Here is an 18,006-nt window from a genome sequence, read left to right on the forward strand (position 1 = left end):
TGGTCACATTATTTTCAGTCTTTTCTAGGGGTACCGATCATTTTTGTCCAGGCCTATTTCATGAGTTTATTTTTTTAAGTAATTCTGTTGAGAAATGTCTGACTTTCATTGGTTAAATTTCATAAAAATTTAATTACTTTTGTCATTGTGAGTTTCTTTCATTAACCGAAGTATACCAACAATTTTGTCCACTAGTGTCTATAATGAGCAGGAAATCTGATTGTAGCACTAAAGTTTTTGAGCTTTGCCAGTTGTCTTTTTTTCTTACCTTCATAACTGTATCCTGGTTGCTTGGCGTCCCTCCAGTCACCTGACTTGGATAAGCAGTGGCTGTATGAGTACCCCCCCTGTGGCCTCCTTGGCTCTGGTTGAAGGTCTTCTTCCCTGCCCATAGCCCTGGTTATACTGGTTATAGGATGCCTGTCCTGAGGGAGTGGGAGACTGGTATCCTGCTGAGGAGCCACTACTGCTGTTGGACCCCTGATAAAGAGCCTTGCCTCCCTTGTGCATGGGAGGCTTCTTCTTCTGTTGTGTCTTGTTAACAGCAGGCGCAGTGTAGCTTCCCTCATTGGCGTAGTAGGAGCTGTAGGAGCTCTGGGCTGATGCAGGGGAGGAGCTGGGAGGAGGTCCACCTGAGGGACTGCTCACAGAGGCGTTTCCTCCATTAGTCCCACCATTGTTATAGTAATCTAAGAAGACACACAGACCACTTAAAAAGTGCAACACTTCTTATAAAGGCAAATCTATTCACATTAAATTTAGGACATATTCATATTTGAAACGTACATATTATATTGATGACAAAATTCAGCCACTGTCAACAATGGCAGACTCTGCTGTTCTTCAGAGTACTACATGTAATGTCCTTCAATTTTTATTTTGTATAATTGTATATCAGTAAATAGTAATGGATAACAACTCCTAAGCTTATTGTATAAATCAAAATGCACTCAATATATTTGGTCCTTTATTAAACATGTTCTACATTTTGAAAGCCTTTAGATTCCGTGTAAATTAAAAAACTTTTTGGTTCATAAACAATTTATAGTAAATTCAAAGTTGTTAAAAAATACAGTTACTAGTAGGAGTAGGAAATAGTAACAGTGGCCTTTATTACATAAAAAAACATACATATAACCACTTTTAATTGAGTGAAGCCATCCCTGTAATTTTCAGGAGTCTGTATTCTCAAGAGTGCCCCACATGTACTTAGTTTTAAAAAACACCCAAATATTAAGTCATTAGCATTTACATTGTATTTAATTAATCTATAGTGAGTTTAACATTACCTTAGTTGCCACAAAATGTCATCATACAATTCTGCTTTAAAAGCCAGCTTCAGTATTCTATAACAAAGTTTGTTTCCAAATGAATGTTTAGATTGGCACGTGGCATATATGGGTCTCAGCATGCATCTGTATTGGTACAGCCAGTAATGCTAAACACGGAGCTTTGTTATAGGAAACAAAAATAACTTAAACTATAGAACAGCAAAATAAAAAATCCATACTTTGAAAGGCAACACTCATTTGATTTCTGGTGTAAACAGCTATTTTTTCTGATCTCATATAAAAAGAGCAGTTGCTTTGAATGCAAGAGAACATTTTAAAAATCAAATAAAAGACTTGAACAGAATGGAAAACGGACACAGTTGAGTGCAGAGATTGTGGCCAATGGATCATATCCCATAGACCTTCATCTCATCCAGGCAATCCATTAAAATGTCCTGTTCTGGTCCAACAAGGACATAAGATGAGCCCTGTAGTTTTAAGAGTCCACAGACAGAACATGCACTTCCTCTGGTGGTGTCCAAGTACATGAAAGGTGGGGTGGAAGGGCAGATGGTCACTGTTCCAGGTGTAAGAACTTGAAGGATGGCGTTGTCAGGACATAAATTTTTTCTGGTGAAATTTCTTTGAAAATGTCTAAGAGTGGAAGCTCTATTTTGCAAACTCGTGGAACCCATCACAGTCTGAGACAAAGTCACCTAAAGAGTGAGACAGGGCAGAGAAGGGAAAATATCACCATTAGCTTTGTGGGAGCTGGATGTATTTTGTGCCACATATTGGCAGAGGGTCAGATTAGATGTGTAATTGAGAGGGTTTGTTTTTTTTTTAGATTTCTCTGCTGCTGTCACACTCAGGTAGGTCAGGCGTCAGAACAGGCTGTGAAGTGGTTCTCAAAAAGTAGAAAAGAGACCTGTGGCTCAGCAGAGAAGCAGAGAAATATAAAATGACTGAAGAAGTTCCCTCTGTGCTACTGTGGCGTCAAGATGCAATTGTTTCTCTGTAACCATATTGTTGCTAAACATGTATAGCAGTATGTACATTATATATTCACAATTGGTACATTACAGATAAAAGAATGAAAAAAAAACTTACTGTATCCGGAGGTAGAGTTGTTACCATAACCGTAGGTTCCAAACCCACCTAAAAAAGGAAAAGAATATTAGGCACCAAGACATCCCTTTTGAATAATACGATAACATTACAATTGTATAATTTTTTCTGGTCCAAATTTACCTCCTTGCCCATAACCTCCTCCATTGTTGTATCCTCGTCCTCTTCCACGACCCCTTCCTCTTCCCCGGGGCGTGGCACTGTCTCCTGCTCCCATCATGCCAAAGCCTGAGTGCTAAACACAAACAGAAATCTAATGTACGCCTGCCTATAACCTCCTAAAAAGTCAGACAGAACCAATCTCACCATGGGTGGTCCTTTCTTCTTTTTAGCAGCGTCAGGATAAGAACCCTCAGGGAAAAGCTGCTCCAGAGCAGCCAGGGCGGCATAGGCCTTAGCCACTTTCTTGTTGGAGCCTGTTCCCTGGAACTTCTGTCCGTCAATCTCCACCTCCATGACAAAGCGCTTGTCATGGCTGCCTCCAGTCTCAGAGATCAGCTCATACTTCAGGCCACGACGCTTCTCGTTCAGCTCCATCACTGGATTCTTCCCATGCTTGGTCAAGATCGGTCCCTGTTGGCGAGCAGTCTGAAAGTTGATAATAAATATGAATAAATCATCATAAAATACTGGAATCCTTTTAGCAGAGTGAAACTGAACCTCTGCAGCATCATTTATCTCTGCGTGGGCTGCTCCTGTGTCAGAGGTGTCTATTGAGTGTTCTATGGGCTTCAAATCTTCCACTGTTACTTCATTTTCTTCAGATTTCACAGGTTCAGCCGTCTTCAGTTCCACACCTGTAGGTAGACCCATGTCTTGTAGCACCTGCACAGAAGGAGAGATTTAACCCAGCTGGTAATGGATATATATGTACAGCTGATTTTGTAATATTCATTCAATTGTAATGCCACTATTGTCATGGTATACAAGCATAGAGTGTATACATGTACACAAGATACCTTAACGGCTACATGGAGTTTGGCAGTGCGTTTGGATGGACCAGAAGCCTCAAAAGTCTTGCCTTCCACTTCCACAGCCATAGTGAATACTGGGACATGCACAGGTCCGGTCTGAGACACTAGTTTGTAGAGCAGGCCTGGCTTCAGCTGGTTCAGCCTCATCAGAGCATTCATAGTCTGTGGGGGCTCAGTCTTCTCCTCTGGAGCTGATGCAGAAATCAAAACATTTAGATTTAGAGGAAAAGATTAATAATAAAGTGAACTTCATACATTTCTTTTGGAGCTTTTTCTTCTTCTTATTAGGACTCTTGTCATCAGTACCATCTTCTTCCTCTATAGGCCTTTTCATTGGAGGGGTGTATTGGTGGGTATCAATGTGGCTGGGTGGGATTTGAACTGTAATGCACATATAACATATTACTACTGGTTGGAAAAAAATGACCAAAATTTAAGCAATTATGTTACCTGTGTAATCTATGGGAGTCTCCGTTCTTGGTTTCTTAGGCATTTTGGAGGGAAGAGGGTCCATCCCAAGAACTTTGTGCAGCTGTCCAAAAGCGGACAACCTTAAGGCATGCTGTAAATGAAAAATGTTTTAAGTTTTAACAGTATTGATCTAAGACAATCTTAGTTATATACTGTGAAAAATTTATCAAGAAAATACATTGCTACACTTATCAACCATCTAAGGGGCTTACTCACTTGAGCGCTCTGTGTGATGTCCTCTCTCTGCTGACAGTCCAAGTGCCCAATTGCATCAGTTGGCTCCTTCTCACACGGATCAGAGATTCCAGCACCATCTACAGAGAGAACAACATACACATTCTAAAAATCCAATTTCTGAAGGTTAAGAGTTCAAATAAAAATAATGCTTCATGGTTCATGCCTACCTGCCATAAGGATTCCTGAGGCGAGACACTCCAGAACTCTGCGTAGCGCTTCTCCCGCTCCCATCGGCCGATTCCCTGTGCCAATGGCTTTCTCACAGATCAACTCCAGTGGCTGTGAAGGAGGGAGAGCATGATGACGAGATATAGGCTGATATTAATAGTGGGCTCCCATTTATCTACAGTTTGGTCATGTGAAATGGAGCAAAAGTACTGAGCCACAATAGTAGATAACAGATCACGGTGTGTGGTGATTGGCAACAAGAGACTTCCTAACAAGCCTAACTTACCCATCCACGCAGGGGAGCCCATGTGGGCACGCGGGCACAAAGGTCCCTCAGAATACGAATGACAATGACACACGAGCGCAACCCATTGGCCCGGGCCTAAGGACAAATGTGGGGAGGGGCAAAGGGAGGACACACAGACATAGTCAAACACTGCTAAGAATTTCCTCTGTGAAGCCTACATTGCAAGTGATTAAATTAAAATATGAAGCCACACAGACTACAGATTAGCTTAGTCAGTATGAAATGTACAAAAGGAATCTTTTTAAATAGTATGTATAGATAAGAAATGTTATTAAAGAGAAAACAAGTTTTTTGAGTCGTGACACAAGTTTTAGTCAAAACAATTCATTATAGACGTTTAAGACAAAATGTAGTTTGGGAAAAGATGCCTTCAAAATGTGTCATTGTATCAAAATATTACACAACTAAGTGTAAACATTAAACAACGTTTAAAAAACAAAACAAAAAACTGGCACTGACAACTGAATCACATGTTTCAAGGTGCAATATTCCCGTTAATGTAGTGGCACACACAAACACAGAGCTGAAAGAGCAGGAAAAAGTTGCCTATGAAAAGCTGTAGAGATGAAGCAGATTGTTACAGTGAAAAGCCAAAAATGACAAAGGCCACAATACTATGGACAATTATCAGTCTTTCAATACACAAAGGCAGATTGTGTGCTAGGCTATTAGTCTGTTTAAATGTGAACAAAACACAGCTCAACCACACCAAAACTGAAAGTGAAGAAATATTGCACCAGAATATTGAATAGTGGTACTAGCCTAAAAGCATTACCGGTAAATTGGATTTTTCAAATGGCACTGTGGTAGCACTGTGATAAATGCAACTCTACAACAGTGTAACGACAAAGGTTTAATAAGAAAAAAACTTTGAGTATTACTGCAGGAACATTTCTAAAGATAAAATGAAGAAACACATGAAATGCTCAAATAAAAAAAAAAACAGCATAAAACCAAACTGAAAACTACTTCTGTTTTAGAGAGACAAATAAAGACAAGATCCAAACCTGGAACCACTTAGCGTGGCGAAGAGAAGCCAAGGCAGCCAGGCATTTGTGCCTGTCCAGAACATCCGGAGGATCGTTGACTGAAAGCGTTTCTATTGGCAGGTGGAATAAGAAGACAAGGTACAGTTTGACCAAGGGGAGTTCTGTCAGACGGCCAGGGGGTCACAGGCAGCAGAATAGGGGAAAGGGGAGGGGGCCCTCTGTTGGACAGCAGCGGAATTAACCTCCCACAGGTTTGATCTTAAAACGATTAGGCACAACCCTGTGAGATTGGCCGTGATCTTCTAAAGCTGCGTTTCAATGAGGATGGCTCTCAAAGGGTCATGAGCTCAGACTGAATGTTTAGGTCAGACACTCCAAAGGCCTAAAGCTATCCATCAACCATGAGTTATTTAAGGGGGGTGATATTCCATATATTATGCATTGTGGACAAGAAACACCATTTTGAATGTACATGAATGCCCAAAACTAACAACTTGAAATTAAAACGGGAGCTTATTATCTTAACAAGTGTATTCCTTCAGGACAGTAGTGAGGCACTCCACAACGGGTACTGTAATGAGCTGTGATGTTAGCTACAAAGAAGGCCAGTAGAAGGTCTGCCCTCCCCTTCCCCCATATGGGAGTGCTGCACTTTGCCCCTTCCGAGACAGAGAGCGGCCAGTTGGTCAAAGGTCCAGCGTCCCTAAAATTGACAAACTAGAAGGCTTGACAGAGAGAATCAGAATTTGAACCATAGTCAGAAGTTATCAGATGCATAAAAGTGGGTAATTAAACAGGTCCACACTGCAGCAAAACTGATGCTTAAGTCCCAAAATGGGTGTCTGCTCAATGATACAGATAAGATCAAGGTTCAACAAGAGCTGCAAACCAACTCTGTGGTTAGCCTAACATAGTTTAGCACATAACCCTTTCACTTGAGCCCATTGGTGGATTTTCAAGTACATTCAGATCAGTCTTGTTGTTATCTGTAACCTAAGCATTTCCTCTGTAGTCAATAGACCATTGCTGGGTTGAAAAGGGCAAATCAGGGTGGCTTTTCATTTTTGCTGCAATGCAAACCATTCATCATCAATAATAAAACACATGCAAGCAAAGTGGTCTCTTCTGTGTTTTGTTAAATTCTCAGTAAGCCTTCAATAGTTCTTAATCTTGTTCATTTAGGGATATGACAGTTGTCCAAAAGTCTTCAGTCAGTAATCTACCTGCCCTGTACTGTATATTGGGCCATCAAAAATGTACAATTACATTACATGGAACTATGAGAGGGTCTAGTGAGCTATAAAATATAGCACAGTTTTCCTTACATTAGTGCCTTGTGCTCTAGCTCCATTGAAGGCCCAATAAACAATAGCTGTCTAGCCTGGTGGCTGGCTCTAAACACAGACGCCCTGCTGTATGGGTTTACCTCCTGCAGCCGCTCGCTCCATCTCCTCACGCACCACCGGAGACGTCAGGTGAATGGTGAGGGTCAGGGGCACCTCCTTGGTGTTTTTAATCACAATACTGGCCTCACGGATCTGAGGGCTCACCACATATTTGTCTTCTGTAATCAGCTACAAAGACAAAAAGCCAGAGTTATAGGGTGAAAGTTTACCAGCATAAGAACTGAACAAATTTGATCACATAATTGAGAAGTTATACCTTCAATTGAGTAACTAGATTGTCAGCAACTTTCTTAAGCAAGGATATGGTAGGTTTGTCTTTACAGAGCAGCACTAGCTCAAGGTCTAGGTCTCCCTTAAGGAGTAGCCCTTTGGCTACCAACCCCACCCGCATGACACCTCGCAGAGAGCGTGACACCAGTTCTTTGTGGTCACTGTAAACACACATCACAATTGATTGTGATTCATATGAAAAAGTAGATGTCCTCTGCATTACGCAGCAATGGGGTGCATATACCTTTCCTTCTCAGGGTCAGCTCCATCAGAGCATCCCTTCTCCTCTTTGTCCAGCCAGTCAGACACAGCTTTGAGGGCCCTTTCTGTGTGAGAGATCATGTTCTGGACACCCTCCAGTTCTTCCTGTGTGGGGTAAATGGCTGAGTGTTTAGCCATCACATGGCGGTCATCATTCATGAAGACTCTCATGGAGCGATGACGCATTGGGGGAGGCTGAGGAGAACATAGAGCAAACATCAAATGCGTTTTCATGTGGTAAAAATTAAAGTATGCCTTTACAAGCTTACTTTTTTGATAATTTTGCCTAAACTAATATTTTCTTCCAAGACAGAAGGCCTGCAGAAATGTATCCAACTTTCTATTGAAAATATTGTCATTTCATGTGTACTTGCATAGGTAGCTTGTATCATAGCTTGTCATTGTATACAACTGGACCAAGAGCTAATGCTCAGCGACTGTGTGTAGCTAAACTTCCAACAGACTTAACTTAAGTATTAGCGCCGCTGAGCCTTAAACATGCTCACAGGTGTTTCACCTGACAAGTTCTAACTTTTTTTTGGTAGAATTCTGAAACATGTCAAAAACATTGCATGCCATACGAAAGACAATGCATCTTTAAGGGTTAATTTATCAGTTACCATTCTCATCTGGAGTCCTTGAAGCAGCTGATGGCACTGTTAGAAAAAGAGTTCCTTTGGGTAGTGGATAATGTTACAATCCGTTTCTAGATGGGATGAACCACAATTTCATTAGAAATGCTACACAAGAAAAACAATACAACTACTATTTAACAGGTTAGAAATGGTTAATATTTAAAAGTTAAAAGGTAAAATTGACTCCACTATCCATCTTCATTTTGAAACAGCAGAGGCCAGCTGTAACAACAGCCAGATAGTTGGCAAAGGACTTCTTGCCTCAAGCTGAAGGCAAAGGGTATTTCCATATGAACAGTTGTAGTTCAAGGCCATACCCCACAAAAGAGAAAACTCCAGATACTGTTGTTGATTCGTTGAATATTAAATGTTATTTAGAAAATCCAGAGAAGAGAAAAAATATTTTGCAATCGTTTCGTAAACATGATTTGCATGAAAGAAATAACATAAATAGAAAGTAATAATTGATCAACCACGCCAATTTTAACAACGTATTCACTGGAAACAAAACAAATTACCATAAGAAATCAAATAATCTTAATTTATAGGTGCACACAAATATAATTAAATATATTCACAATGACTGAGAAGTGAGCACACTTGTTGTGTAAGAGATCCACCAAACAATACCAACACGTTGACCAATCGTTGGTACGTGAAAGTCCCACTCTATATTTTGGATAAAAATAAATAAAAAAAAACATCACCAAACCTACATCAAAGGAATTAAAAGGAGACGCCATTTTAACTCGGTCCAAATGGCGACGACCGCAGCTGCCAACCAACCCCCATAAATCCAAGCACAATGCCTGAATTGCCTTTGCACTCACAAAGACATGAAAGTACAAGGAAACAGATTGTACGTAGGTATAAGGGGAAATATTGATTATATCATGTCCATCCTATTATAACAACAAATGGCCAAGCAGGCAACAAAGCGGTCTCTAAATAAAGACCACATTCAGCACTGAATGTGCGTTAGCCGTTTGCTAGCACGTTAGCTTACGTACATAAAGACACATGAATAAAACTAGCAAATGACACTAACGGTACTGGTGGCTTTCATTGGGTCCCTGGGACAGTCCACCAAATTTGTTGATTGATATCTCCCCAACTGAGCTTACCGTGGTGTCGTTGAAATGGACGGACGTTGCTGCACATTAGCTCCTGGTGGTGGCGTCTGCAGCAATAGTCCAGAGAATTAACCACGCCCTCGACTACTGTTGCCAGATCCATGAAAAAAACTAGCCCAATGTGCTCTTAAAATATGAAAAATAGCCCATTTTAAAAAAAAAATCAGAGTAAATTATATATAATTTTTTTTTTATTACAGTTTGTAATAAAAGCATAGGACTAATAATCTCTCTCCTGCTTCTCTTATAATCTCTTCTTGTTTCATTATACATAAACCAGATATTGCCATATATTATTGCCATTCATTTTTTTATTATTACCAGTTATTCTTTTGAACCCATTAAAAGGAAGAACTGAGATGTGTTTATTAATAGATAAATACAAAAAAAAAAAAAACCCTACAAATCAAAGAAATATTAACTAAAGCATGTGCATAGATCTGTGTGTGTTGAGTTGAGCGGGCGGCTAAACACGTGCGTTGTCGTTTTATCGTATCTATGTACGCGCTCACTACAGATGCGCGCCTTCAAAGGCTACCGCGGACAGCATTTGACACGGGCAAATCCATCAAAGTTGTGGGGAAATTCCTCAATTAGCGTCACAAATTTTGCGGCAGCAACCATCGGAGCCACGGTTCTCGGAAACCGCGAACCTGGCAACTATGCAGGAAAACCGCGAACCTGGCAACTATATCTTCGACGTCAATAAGAAATCTGTTCATTGGACCAAATCGTCACGTGGCACAGTCTATCTTCTAATAACACAAAACCGCACAACAAAAGCATTCTGCAGGTCACGTTTTATCAGTTACGAGTACGAGTACGAGTTAAATATTTTATATCGTATATCTTATATAATAGCCTAACTGTGTTTTACTATTTTATGTGCAACTGATGAGTGAATGCTCACATGCCCTAAATCCAGTAGTGAACAATACAACACAGGGTGCAATATATAACTTTTCTGGTGGCCTGCCATCTGCTTGCTTTATTGCTTTGATTGAAATTGGCCACACAGAGAATACAGGTCAGACCCTGCTCACAGTATTAATACATTTTTTGATGGTATCTTTTGCAGAAGAAATACCAGCAATTGAACAGATACAACATACTGGAACATTCCATGCAAAGCAACATCTCGATGGATCTACTGCCCCAATTAAACAGCCTGTTAAATGTATGGTTTATCCATGTTTAAGGCTTAAAAGCCTAGATTATGTTTACTTAAATTAAAACATACTTCTGGGTCAAAACCTTTCCACCACTGCATGTCACTATGGTCACACATTCACATTTCACTTTATATCCTTCCCATAGCCAGTGCTCTTCTAGTAAACAAACAGACAAAACGTTTTATGTATCCCCAAGAGGAAATTCAGATTATATGTCTCTTCATATCTTCCTCTGCCATAAGCCTCCTTATTGGAGTTCTTGTGACGTTCTGTCCTGCAGCTCACTGATGTCAGCCGTCCACTTTCTGTTCTCCGTTGTTCAAAACCTGAATTCAGGGGATCGTCTGTGTTGTTCAGTATAGCATCCATCCTGTTGAGTGTCTGTTGCTCCACTATCTCAGCCAGTCTCTAAACTACTCCATATAGTTGAACCAGCCCTCTCTATCAGTTTTTCTTTTTTTTTTTATTAGACTCCTGAATTTCTCTTCTTGTCCATTTTTACTGCAAGCCACTAAAGTAGACCTATTTCATTGACATACAAACATTTCGTTTGTTAAGGTGGTATAGTAAAAATAAAACACCAAGTTACCATGTATTATAAATTGTATGTTTATTTTGAATAAATTTTACATTCAGTTAACTTTTGAAACATTTACTTCACTTAATTCTCAGACACTCCGGAAAATAGGCTCCTGCACACATGCTCTTCAGAACAACATGCGCACAATCCACACTATGTACAATTCACATATAAGCTGATCGTAGCACAGCTGAGGTAAAATAAAAATAAACATGTACTTTGAAATGTTTTGGTTTCAACCAAACATAATCTAAATGTACAGACACCAACCCAATATTAATAAGTAAGTAACAGCCTTTTTAAGCATTTAAGAGCCAAATATTTGCTTTGAATGTATTTTACAATAGTGTTTGTACTTGGCCATATGTGCAACAAATAAACCAAAATCATGTGGTAAGGCAAATAAGTAGTCTAACTTACTACAGTAACTATCCCTATTTGAAAATGACCAATTGTATAATGATTAACAGTATTCCCCTGGACAATGTCAATTATTTTTTAACTGAATTAGGGTTAGATTTCAACCTTCTTTGGCACACATCACTGTACTGTACCTTATGAATTTCCCCCACTTGTTGATGCAGTAATTTGTAAACAAATTACCTGTATGAGAAAAGTTTTAGCCCACCTCATGAAATTAGTAATGACCACCTGCTACTACTAGAGCACACATGGGCAAACTATGGCCCGGGGGCCACACACGGCCCTTTGGTCTTATTAATCCAGCCCGCTGAATGTGACCAATTATATTAAAATAGCTAAGGGTAAACCTTGTTCAAAGTTTTTCTGTTGTGTTTATTTAACTGAAAATTTTAAATTAATATAAATTCAATATAAATTTAATTAATGCATTTGGAAAACAATTTGCACAATGAGCCTTGCTTTGCTTTAAATCTGTCAACTGGACAAATCTACAAGATTTGTCCAGTTGACAGATTTAACTTCGTTGTTTGCTATGGATCAGACCTGGACAACTGAGGGTCTGCACAGATACATGTTACAAGCCAAATCTCTAATGTAATGTAATGTAATGTACACACACCCCCACACACACACCCCATACACCACATACACCCCCCCACACACCCCCCCACATACATACATATATATATATATATATATATATATATATATATATATATATATATATATATATATATATATATATATATATATATATATATATATATATGTATATATTATATATATGTGTGGGGGGGTGTATGTGTGTGTGTGTGTGTATATATATATATATATGTGTGTGTGTGTGTGTGTGTGTGGGTGTGGGGGGGGGGTGTAGGGGTGTGTGTGTGTGTGTGGGTGTGGGGGGGGGGTGTAGGGGTGTGTGTGTGTGTGCACTAGAGGATCTTAAAAAATGGGATGCTTAATATCTCAGACTGATTTAACACAAAACATTTAACAATAATTTAAATGGGCTTTACTTTACTATTTCTACAAGTGTCATGCTGTTACTTTTCAGTGCTACATTTATAAAAACATCACTTTGCTTGCTCATAGTCCATTATAGCTTGTTACTGACATTTTTCTCTGTTATGTGGAAGGAGCTGGCTTCCCACCGGGCCGAACGAAAGATGCTTCCCTTCAGACTGGCCTGGCGTTTGGTGATCTGGTAAATTCTACGGAGGATGGCCCGTCGGAGCAGTATGTACACCCAGGGGTCCAGGATCTGGTTACAGGCTGCCATCCGGACCCCCGTGATCATCAGCCTTCTGTATGTGGCCCTGTCACTGTCCAGGGACCCGCTGTAGGAGCGTAGAGCGGACATGAGCCCAAAGACCTGCAGGGGGCGCAAGAGTAGATTAATCATACATGGGCCACAAGAGTGGACGGGAGTCATGTGTCAAATGTGTCAGATTGAATAAAGTTTTTTGTTTGGCTAAAATGAAAAATGTACGATAATGTTGTGAAATGATGTAACTACGGTACATGAAAAATCGTGAAAACATAAAAGTGGAGACAATTTTAATATATGTATATATCCTTGTGTAATGTTATTTTACATCTTCTTTAAATCCACAACATTATTTATTTCAAATAAAGACAGGAAATATGTTAAATATTGCAGTTGCTGGTATGAGGATATGCAAAATTATGAAATTTTGCATATCCTCATCCTTTGCATATTAAGTAAATATAGTATATTGTCTATATTAAAAAAATAAAAACATAACATCAAACTATGAAGCAACAAAAAAAAAACTCTTTATTAAAATCTCCCTGATAAAAAATTATAAATTGATCTTTCTGCACTATTGCGTCTTATATTTTCTATTTGCTTTTTATGTAATACCAGATCCTTAACATTTAAGACTTTTATGCACATTTTAGCATATTTCCACACTAAAAGAAATAATATAATTGTAATCCAGTGTTATTTGATATTAATTATACTTGAAATATAGTACATTGTTCCATGTTCCATGTATAATGTAGACAAAAAAACAAAAAAAAAATCTTTTACAAAAACATTCCTTTTTTTTTTGGCAAAGTGGCATGTGAAGAATGTTAATAATCCATGTTCAGACCATCAAAGCTAAATTTCCTATATTTGGTGGTAAAATCCTACTTATTAATTTCTTTCACTTACCAGCAGAGGGCTCCAGCAGATACAGGATGTGACCATGATGCCCACAAGCTGCACCACCATCTCTGTGTCATTGGACCTTGTAGAGTGACTTTTGGAACAGGTGGGCTTTTTTAGCTTTGCTCTCACCAACGCAATTCCACTGATTGTGTTACAAACAAAAGCTGAAGCCAACGAACTCAACGCCAGTCCAGAAAAAAGGATCACAAATGCAAGGTCCTGCGCTTCTGTGCCTTCTGAAACCCTTATGAAGCACCATGTTCCGGGATACTGGTAGGTATAGGTCCCTAGGTTGAAGAGGGGTAGGAGGGCCACACATAATGCCACCAACCAGATCAGTGATAATGCTATCTTTGTCCGTGCTGTTGTCACTAACTGTGCGTGTAACAACGGTTTGGTCACACCCAAGCACCGTTCAGCAGCCATGGCACAACCCATAAAAAGTGGGCATAGTCCAAAAAATACCATGCAGCCTCCTAGAAACAAGCAAGAAGCGTCTGTGTCATTTGTTATATCTGTTGTAGTACCGTCAGAGTATCTCCTCATCACTAGCGCTCCATTGATAACATGTCCCGCCAGATCCGTCGCAACCAAAGAACTAGCAAATAGTAAGAAGGTGGCCTTGGAACGTCGTCGAAAGCGGTTGTAGGCCTTAGCTAGGATGATCAGAGCCACGACGTTAAAAAGGATGCCCAGAGTCATGCTAAGACCCGCCACAATGGGGCGGCTCTGTGGAAGTGTCCTGTTCCTCACTACGGCCTCCACCTCCGGTTCCTGAAGAATGGTGGTGAAGTTGGCCAGGAAAGATGATGTGGAGGTGGCTGGAGAGCCTGAGGAGTTGGGGTGCTGCATGGTCAACATCACTGCTGGGCTTTGGGGTTCATCTGGAAACTCCACCAAAGATATCGCTAGAAGAGATGGGAGAGTGGATTAGGAATTAGTCATTGATTAGCTCGAAATCCTGCTCCAAGAGGGGACTTAAGTGTGCAAGTTTGCATCTAACAGATAGGTCAGACTAATCACTCTGAATATTCATGATGTTTGAATACTCAGAAGAAGAGACGAAAGACATTATAGATACTTTAGGTGTGTACATGCATCTTTTTTTGACATATCACCCATGCCTGTATACAAAAATGTTTTATAATTTGCACCCTAAATCCTAACCGTAAATTAGAATATTGACCATAATGTATAGATATCTGCCAAAAAGAGCTGAATCATTTTCAGTGGCACAATTTTTGTGGTGTATTTTTCAAACAATTCTTCTTTTTTAGCATTAGCTTAACATAAATTACACTGTGCTGAATATTTACATGGGCTTATTTTCAAAAAATGCATATAAAAGCTGGATTTAAGACTTTCACATTCTGTCTGATTAGACAACAATCATAGCAAATGTTTCACCTTTGGAGGGATTTATTTTTCTTCTTCTTGATCAGCCATTCTAAGACTAACTTTTACAAACAAATATTTACTCCACAAAATATGATAATAGTGCCTCCTAAGAAATGTATGAGACTGCAGTAAATAATCTAGGGATCCACAAAGTAAGCATTTAGTCTTCTCATTTGTTTAAAGAGGTCATTACATACAGTATGCTGACCTAAAGTGCTTGGTTGCCTCATAAAAATAATAAGCAGTTTTGAGTTGAATAACAAGAAGAAAGAGAGTACAAACAGAAAAAAGCCCACATGCCATATAGTCTGAACAAGTCTTGACATTGACTATTGTCAGTGCAATTTGCATTCCTTTTTTACATGTCTTGAATGAGCTCAGGACAAAAAGCAGCTGTGTCTTGTGTATCTTATCTAATACATAGGCCTATGTAATGAATCTATTTATATGAAGCACAAAGAAAACATCAGCTAAATAAGGTTGCAGTGTGGTAATGTCAAGTGCAATAGAGATCACATTGTTTATCTTTATTGCTACTGGCTGGGTTCCACAATAAACTAGATTGATTCAGCAAATATGTTTAATATACAATTTAAATGGACAGCTATAATGCACAGTGTATAGTAGACCCCCGATGAACCTAGTCTAAAAGTGAATTGTGGAGAAGCCCAATCAGGGACGGGAGTTGAGAATTAGCTCTTGCTATAAACTCTATATGCATCACATCAGCTGCAATGTTCATGTTGTAACTATGTCAGATTGCATTGTCCCTGTCAAATAAATATATAAATAAATAAATAAAATAAATAAACCTATTAAAACCCATTTAAGAATATGAGTTACTAAGTTGAAATACATAATTTTTTTCTCATAAATGAGTCAAATCTATTTTTTCTCCTCCAGAAAGTGTATTATAACGGTAGAACATTGTGTCAAAAATCAGACAGGTAGACAGTGTCTTAATCTAATTAGAAATGTAATTATTAAATGTATTTATTGCAAATGAGCCATGTGAGTCGCTATATGAAGCTCTGGGGTTGAGTTGATGGCCTGTTCAAGGGTGGTTCACCCTGCATCACTTTTCTGTCTGAAAATGCTGTTCTAAAGCTGTGCCAGTGCCCAGATAATTCTGGCATTTGAATAGTGATGTTTCAAAGAGTCTGAAAAAGCTTGGGACTAGTTAGATTTAAATAGACAGGCTACTTAATTTTTCACGCTTTGAAAATCAGGTACCCCAGCTTTAATCTGTTGTCCTATAATGTGAAATAAGAAAATTATGTTAGTAGTTCATATTTTTAAAGGTTGTATTTATTATAAAGATACACGTAAGCAGGAAAGAACGATAAGAAAGATAAGAAAAATATAAAAGAACATGCCAACAGGGTTACTACACATCAACAGGACAACACTGCTGACATAAATAATAAAGATAGTTGTAACTTACCTTGACACATGGGGAGAAAAATATTCCAGTTGTATTGCAATGTTAGCCATTCCCACTTGCATTTTGCTGTAAATAGTCCGGGGGGCACTTGCTCTTCTTGGGTAAATCTTTGGTAATCTCCGTTGGTTGCGCGTCTTCCCGCTGCCGCACATTGCACAAATTTGCCCTCCTCTACTTTCCGCCTTCGGCTTTTATACTCTGGACTGCATTGACATTACATGACCTCTAGGAGGCTCTGTGGTTGACGCTTCCTTACTTCCCTTCATCAGACGCTCCCCAGGCAAGCTGCAATCAGATATGTGACTCTAGCTAAAATGAATATTTCAAATCAAACCATTTTACTTCTGACTCCACCCTGGTAAGTCCTGTTCGTGAACTTAAATAGGTTAATCAAGCTATAAAATGATATTGCATCGTGCACAGGAGAGTAATCTATGCGCTATTCATTTCATGGTATGTAACCAGTGACTACATTAGGATGGGCCTTTTTTTCTCGAATGCTTTGTAGTAGGTGATTCTTGGTTGGCATCAGAAATTAAAATCATGCCGACTTATGACCCATAGCACTGATGTCTAACTATTCTGCAAGTTTATTTGTATAGCACAATTTGTACACAGTAATTCAAGTAATTCAAAGTGTTTTACAGAGTAAGAAAGCCATTAAAATCACACAAATCAAAACATAAATAATCACAAATAATCATCATAAAATTACCATTAAAACAGAAGAGTGCAGAATAAAAACCTTTCAGTCATATTCACAGCTAAACAGAACTGTTTTGAACCTGGATTTAAACATTGTCAAGGTAGAGGCCTGTCTCACATCTTCAGGAAAACTGTTCCAGGTTTTAGCTGCATAAAACTGAAACGCTGATTCCCCATGTTTAGTCCTGACTCTGGGCACCAGCAGGATGCCGGTCCCTGAAGTCCTCAGAGTGCGAGATGGTTCATATGGCACTAACATGTCAGAGATGTACTTTGGACCTAGGCCATGGAGAGACTTGTACACAAGCATAGCTGCTTTAAAGTGTATTCTTTGAGCTACAGGAAGCCAGTACAGAGACCTGAGCAGAGGACTTATATGCTCATGCTTCCTGGTTCTAGTCAGGACCTGAGCAGCAGCATTCTGGATGTACTGCAGCTGTGTTAAGGCTCGTTTGGAGAGGCCAGTGAGCAGTGAGCTGCACCTTTGATTTTGTAATGTTTTTTAGGTGGTAAAAAGCTGCAGATGTTATTGATTTGATGTGGCTGTTAAAGTTCAAGTCTGAGTCCATTATTACCCCTAGATTTCTAACCTGATTTGAAGGTTTTAGAGAGAGAGACTGGAGGTGACTGCTGACACTTTCTCTATGTTTCTGTGGGCCAAATTCAATTCAATTCATTTTATTTTTGTAATGCCCAAAATCACAACAACAGTTGTCTCGAAGGGCGTTCATGTTTTGGTTGATGGGGGAAACTGGAGTACCCGGAGGAAACCCATCAAGACACGGGGAGAAACATGAAAAACTCCACACAGAAAGGCCAAAGATGATGACTTCAGTCTTGTCTGAGTTTAGC

The 18,006-nt window shown here is 39.3% G+C and overlaps 2 protein-coding genes across 4 annotated transcripts; both read right to left on the reverse strand.

The window, feature by feature from the left end:
• Window positions 1–291: 291 nt before the first annotated feature.
• ilf3b (interleukin enhancer binding factor 3b) lies at window positions 292–9,326 on the reverse strand. Of its 3 annotated transcripts, none has more exons than XM_033970436.2 (17): window positions 9,242–9,326; window positions 8,103–8,188; window positions 7,466–7,677; window positions 7,208–7,382; window positions 6,972–7,119; window positions 5,564–5,655; window positions 4,536–4,631; window positions 4,249–4,360; window positions 4,061–4,158; window positions 3,824–3,935; window positions 3,629–3,754; window positions 3,359–3,564; window positions 3,060–3,224; window positions 2,706–2,972; window positions 2,523–2,634; window positions 2,382–2,429; window positions 292–689 (listed from the first exon to the last, which is right to left on the reverse strand). In XM_033970436.2, exons 2-17 carry the CDS (start codon window positions 8,109–8,111, stop codon window positions 307–309), a joined length of 2,361 nt encoding a protein of 786 aa, XP_033826327.1. In that variant the 5' UTR covers window positions 8,112–8,188; window positions 9,242–9,326; the 3' UTR covers window positions 292–306. The 3 variants fall into 3 exon arrangements, with proteins under 3 accessions (XP_033826327.1, XP_055079522.1, XP_033826328.1); XM_055223547.1 differs by having other exon boundaries at window positions 2,706–2,987; window positions 9,242–9,325; XM_033970437.2 differs by lacking the exon at window positions 292–689 and adding an exon at window positions 1,088–1,987 and having other exon boundaries at window positions 2,706–2,987; window positions 9,242–9,325.
• A 3,023-nt stretch (window positions 9,327–12,349) lies between these two features.
• LOC117374820 (prostaglandin E2 receptor EP1 subtype-like) lies at window positions 12,350–16,616 on the reverse strand. The gene is made up of 3 exons (XM_033971007.2): window positions 16,450–16,616; window positions 13,611–14,515; window positions 12,350–12,800 (listed from the first exon to the last, which is right to left on the reverse strand). Exons 1-3 carry the CDS (start codon window positions 16,457–16,459, stop codon window positions 12,525–12,527), a joined length of 1,191 nt encoding a protein of 396 aa, XP_033826898.1. The 5' UTR covers window positions 16,460–16,616; the 3' UTR covers window positions 12,350–12,524.
• Window positions 16,617–18,006: the final 1,390 nt, after the last annotated feature.

This window comes from Periophthalmus magnuspinnatus, chromosome 8, assembly GCF_009829125.3.
Source record: "Periophthalmus magnuspinnatus isolate fPerMag1 chromosome 8, fPerMag1.2.pri, whole genome shotgun sequence".
Classification (NCBI taxonomy): domain Eukaryota; kingdom Metazoa; phylum Chordata; class Actinopteri; order Gobiiformes; family Gobiidae; genus Periophthalmus; species Periophthalmus magnuspinnatus.

Coding starts and splice junctions, on each gene's coding strand:
- ilf3b (XM_055223547.1), bottom strand. Junction 4,632..5,563: donor GCCACGCTAAGTGGTTCCAG/GTTTGGATCTTG, acceptor ATTTGTCCTTAG/GCCCGGGCCAATGGGTTGCG. Junction 3,936..4,060: donor ACATCACACAGAGCGCTCAA/GTGAGTAAGCCC, acceptor TTTCATTTACAG/CATGCCTTAAGGTTGTCCGC.
- LOC117374820 (XM_033971007.2), bottom strand. Junction 12,801..13,610: donor TCTGCTGGAGCCCTCTGCTG/GTAAGTGAAAGA, acceptor CGCCCCCTGCAG/GTCTTTGGGCTCATGTCCGC.